Raw genomic sequence first — 3683 nt, forward strand, 5'->3', positions numbered from 1 at the left:
TTTTTTTTTTTTTTTTTTTTTTTTTTGGTACCGGGGATTTAACTCAGGACCTTGAACTTACAAGGGAGTCATGGAGCCACAGAGCTAAATCCCTGGCCCTGTTCCCTCTTTCTTAATTTTTTAGGGGAGTTTGAGGATTCTTATTACTTTAAATGTTTGGTACAGTTCACCAGTGAAGCTGTGTGGTCCGTGGATTTTCCTTGTAGGGAGGGTTTTGTTTTGAGACAGGGTCTCGCTGTGTAGTCCAGGCTGGCCTTAAACTTGAAGCAATCCTCCTGTCTCAGCCTCTGGAGTCTGGGGATGACAGGCCTGCACCACCCACACTGGTTGGGAGGTTTTGAATGACTGATTCAAACTGCTTGCCTCTTTAGATTTTCTCTCTCTTCATGATTGAGTCTGGGTAGGGATTGTGTTTCTGGGAATTTGTTCATTTCCTCTCAAATTTATTGGAGTCTGATTGTTCACAGTAATTCTCTTATAATTATTTTTTATCTCCGCAGAATCAGTAGTAATAGTCTTTTTGTTTTTAGACAATCTCAGTATGTAGATCGTCAGGCCAGCCTGGAACTCACAGCACTCCTCCTGCTTCAGTCTACCAAATGCTGGGATTATAGGTGTGCCCCACAAGGTCTCACTATGTAGCCCAGGCTTACCTCAAACTCGTGGTGATCCTCCTGCCTCAGCCTCTCAAGTGCTGGGACTACAGGTGTGCACCGTCATACCTGATGTTCATTTCTGACTTTTGTAATTTCAGTCTTTTTTTTGGGGGGGGGTCAAATAACCAAGTTTTTTTTGTTCTGTTTTGTAGACTGTCTCCATTATTTCGTTAGTCTCTGTTTTATTTTTGTGATCTTGTATTAGCTTTGGACTTAGTTTGTCTTTCTACTTCCACTAGTTGTGGAGCTGTTGATTTTAGCCTTTTCTTCTTGTGGAATGTGGCACTTACAGCCCTGCAGTTCCTCCTTTGCATGGCTTTTTCTGCATCTCGTAAGTGCTGCTCTGTGGTGTGTTCATTGTAGTTTATTTTTGTGGTTTCTCTAAGTGTTTTCTAATTTCCCTACGATTTCTTCTATGACTCATTGGTGGTTTGAGAGTTATAGGAGACAGTTCTAGAAATTCATTTCTTATCATATATGTTGTATCTTTAATGTATGAGTTTTAAATTATTTATTTATTTATTTATTTATTTTTGAGACAGGGTCTTGCTATGTAGCCCAGGCTGGTCTTGAATTCTAGGTAATCCTCCTGCTTCAGCATCCTGGGGGCTGGGATAATAGATGTTCACCACTACGCCTGGCCAAAATTTTAAATTTTGTCTGGGTGAGGTGGCCCATGCCTGTAAATTCCAGCACTCTGGGAGGCTGAGGCAGGAGGATTGCAAGTGAAGCCCAGCCTGGGCAACTTGGTGACATAGTGAGACCTTGTTTCAAAGTTTAAAAATTTAAAAATAAAAAAGAGCTGAGGATGCAGTTCGGTGAGAAGGCCCTGGATCGAATCTCCAGTAACACACACACACACAGTGGATTAGGCTACAAGTGATCCTTGCCTTTCCTTTCCCTTGTGTTGTGCAAGAGAGTGGTGTCCTCCAACAGCCCAGGATTCTCGCAGGGAACGCAGATGACCTCTATCACCCCCAGGGGACAAGTCTCACAAACACTAAGCCCTGAAGCCTTTGATGAAAAGCTGTGGACTCCAGCATCCCACTTACCTAAGCTCAGGCCTGGTGAATGCTTAGTTAGAGTCAGGACAGTGGTCACCTGAGGCAGGGGCAGCGTGCCGACTGCAAGAGGGTACAGACCTGGTACGTGGTCAATATTTCATTTCTTCATAGAGGTGAAAGATTAATTTTGAAGTTTTCTTTTCTTCTTCTTTTTTTTTTTTTCCTGAGACAGAGGCTCACTATGTAGCCCAGGTTGGGCTTGAACTAGTGGGAATCCTTCTGCCTCAGCCTCCTGAATCCTGGGATTACAGGAATATTACCACCATGCCTGGCTTGTGTTCATTTTTTTATACTAAAGGTGTGTGCACTTTGGTGTGTGTATGTTATACTCCCCACCCCCGTACTGGAGATTGAACCCAGGCACCCTCTACCACCAAGCTGCATCTCCAGCCCTTTTGTTTTTTATTTTTTTGTTTCTTTCTTTCTTTCTTTTTTTTTTTTTTGGTACTGCGATCGAACTTGGGTCCTTGCTCTTGCAAGGCAGTGCTGGAACCATTGAGCTAAATCCCTGGCCCTCTCCAGCCCTTTTTATTTTAAGGCAGGATTTTGCTTAAACTACTATGTTGCCCAGGCTGGCTTCGAACTTGTGATCCTCCTGCCTCAGCCTCCCAAGTCGCTGGGATTACCAGCACAAAGCACTTCGCCAGCCTGCAACAAAGAGCTTTGAGCATCTTGTGTGCGAGAATCTTAGAGTAGAGTGTGTTCCTACAAGTGGAGGCGATGGGTAGAGGATGGGTGCTTTAAATTCTAGTGGGAACTGTTTGTTACACAATGGGTGAATTTCAAAAAATAAGAAAAGAATTATGCCAGGAAATAAGATGTGGATGGCGTGACAGTGCCGGGGAGGGAGGGAGTGGTCGGTTCTGTTTTCATCCCCAGAACATCTTGGATATCATCAACTGCAACTTGATGTCGGTGACGCAGGTCAGTCGTGCGGAGTGGGCGGGGTCCAGGGGCAGCCTGGCTGTGACCACCCGGAGCATCCCCCTCCTGCGGGGTGCGGGTGGCCGGGACAGCCCCCGAGGGGGCAGGGAGAGCGCCTGGAGGAGACCAGCCGGGAACACAGGCTCCTCCTCCGCCTGCAGATGACCCGGCTCATCCTGCCCCAGATGGTCAACAGGTAAGAGCCGCTCAGCCACTCTCTGTCATTGGCGCCCCCAGCCTGCAGGCTCCCTCCTTTCTCCAGCCCCCTCCCTGCCGCTTCCAAGTCTTTTTTTGTTTTGCTTTGTTTTGGTTTGTTTTTGTCAGCCTAAACTGACCTCCGACTCTTGACCCTCCTGACTCAGCCTCAGGGGTGCTGGGATTATGGGCATGCACCGCCATGCCAGGCCCAGTACCCCCTCCGCAGCCCTTTCAGATTAGGGCTCCAGCCCAGGGTGAGGACCACCACCCTGTTCCCCCCCGGGCAAAGCCCACCTTCCGACATGGTTTCCTCCACCAGGGGCAGAGGTGTCATCATCAACATGTCCTCTGTGGCCGGCTACAGGAGCTTTCCATTTCATACCTTATACTCAGCCACTAAGGTACCGGGACCCGGACTCCGGGGGCGGCCCGGGCAGGGAGCTTGTGGTGGAAAAGTGCTGAATAGGGAGCGGGGACAAAGCGGGACAGAAGGACCAGGCCAGGGCTCAGGCCCTCAGCCCTGGGGCCTTCTCTCCTTCCTTCGCAGGCCTTTGTGCAGTGCTTCTCAGAGTCGGTGTCGGCAGAGTACTCCGCTCAAGGTGTCACCATCCAGGTGCCCGACTGGGGGTGGGGCGGAGGCTCAGGGGGATGTGGCTGGGGTAGCGGCCCTGGAGGAGAGGGAGGAAGAGGGTACTAGATGGGTGGCTTAGCGGAGAGCCACCGGGTGTTGTCACGGGGTTGTGGTCTCACCTTAGGCGGGGACAGGTGGGGCTTTAGGGGCGGGGCCTAGGCCTGGTGTGGCTCCCCCCCCTCAGGTCGTCACCTGGGGGCGGGGCCTAGG

The 3683-nt window shown here is 49.6% G+C and overlaps 1 protein-coding gene across 1 annotated transcript in view; it reads left to right on the top strand.

Moving 5' to 3' along the window:
- The window catches only part of LOC104855698 (very-long-chain 3-oxoacyl-CoA reductase-B), a 5181-nt gene extending 1627 nt beyond the window's left edge, over nt 1-3554 (top strand). Inside the window, exons 3-6 of the mRNA XM_010614639.1 lie at nt 2600-2644; nt 2806-2840; nt 3162-3243; nt 3390-3554. Of these exons, the coding sequence (XP_010612941.1) occupies nt 2600-2644; nt 2806-2840; nt 3162-3243; nt 3390-3539 (312 nt within the window). The 3' untranslated portion in view covers nt 3540-3554. The remainder of the gene's footprint in view (nt 1-2599; nt 2645-2805; nt 2841-3161; nt 3244-3389) is intronic.
- Nucleotides 3555-3683: the final 129 nt, after the last annotated feature.

This window comes from Fukomys damarensis, unplaced genomic scaffold, assembly GCF_012274545.1.
Source record: "Fukomys damarensis isolate Sample0158 unplaced genomic scaffold, DMR_v1.0_HiC HiC_scaffold_19, whole genome shotgun sequence".
NCBI lineage: Eukaryota > Metazoa > Chordata > Mammalia > Rodentia > Bathyergidae > Fukomys > Fukomys damarensis.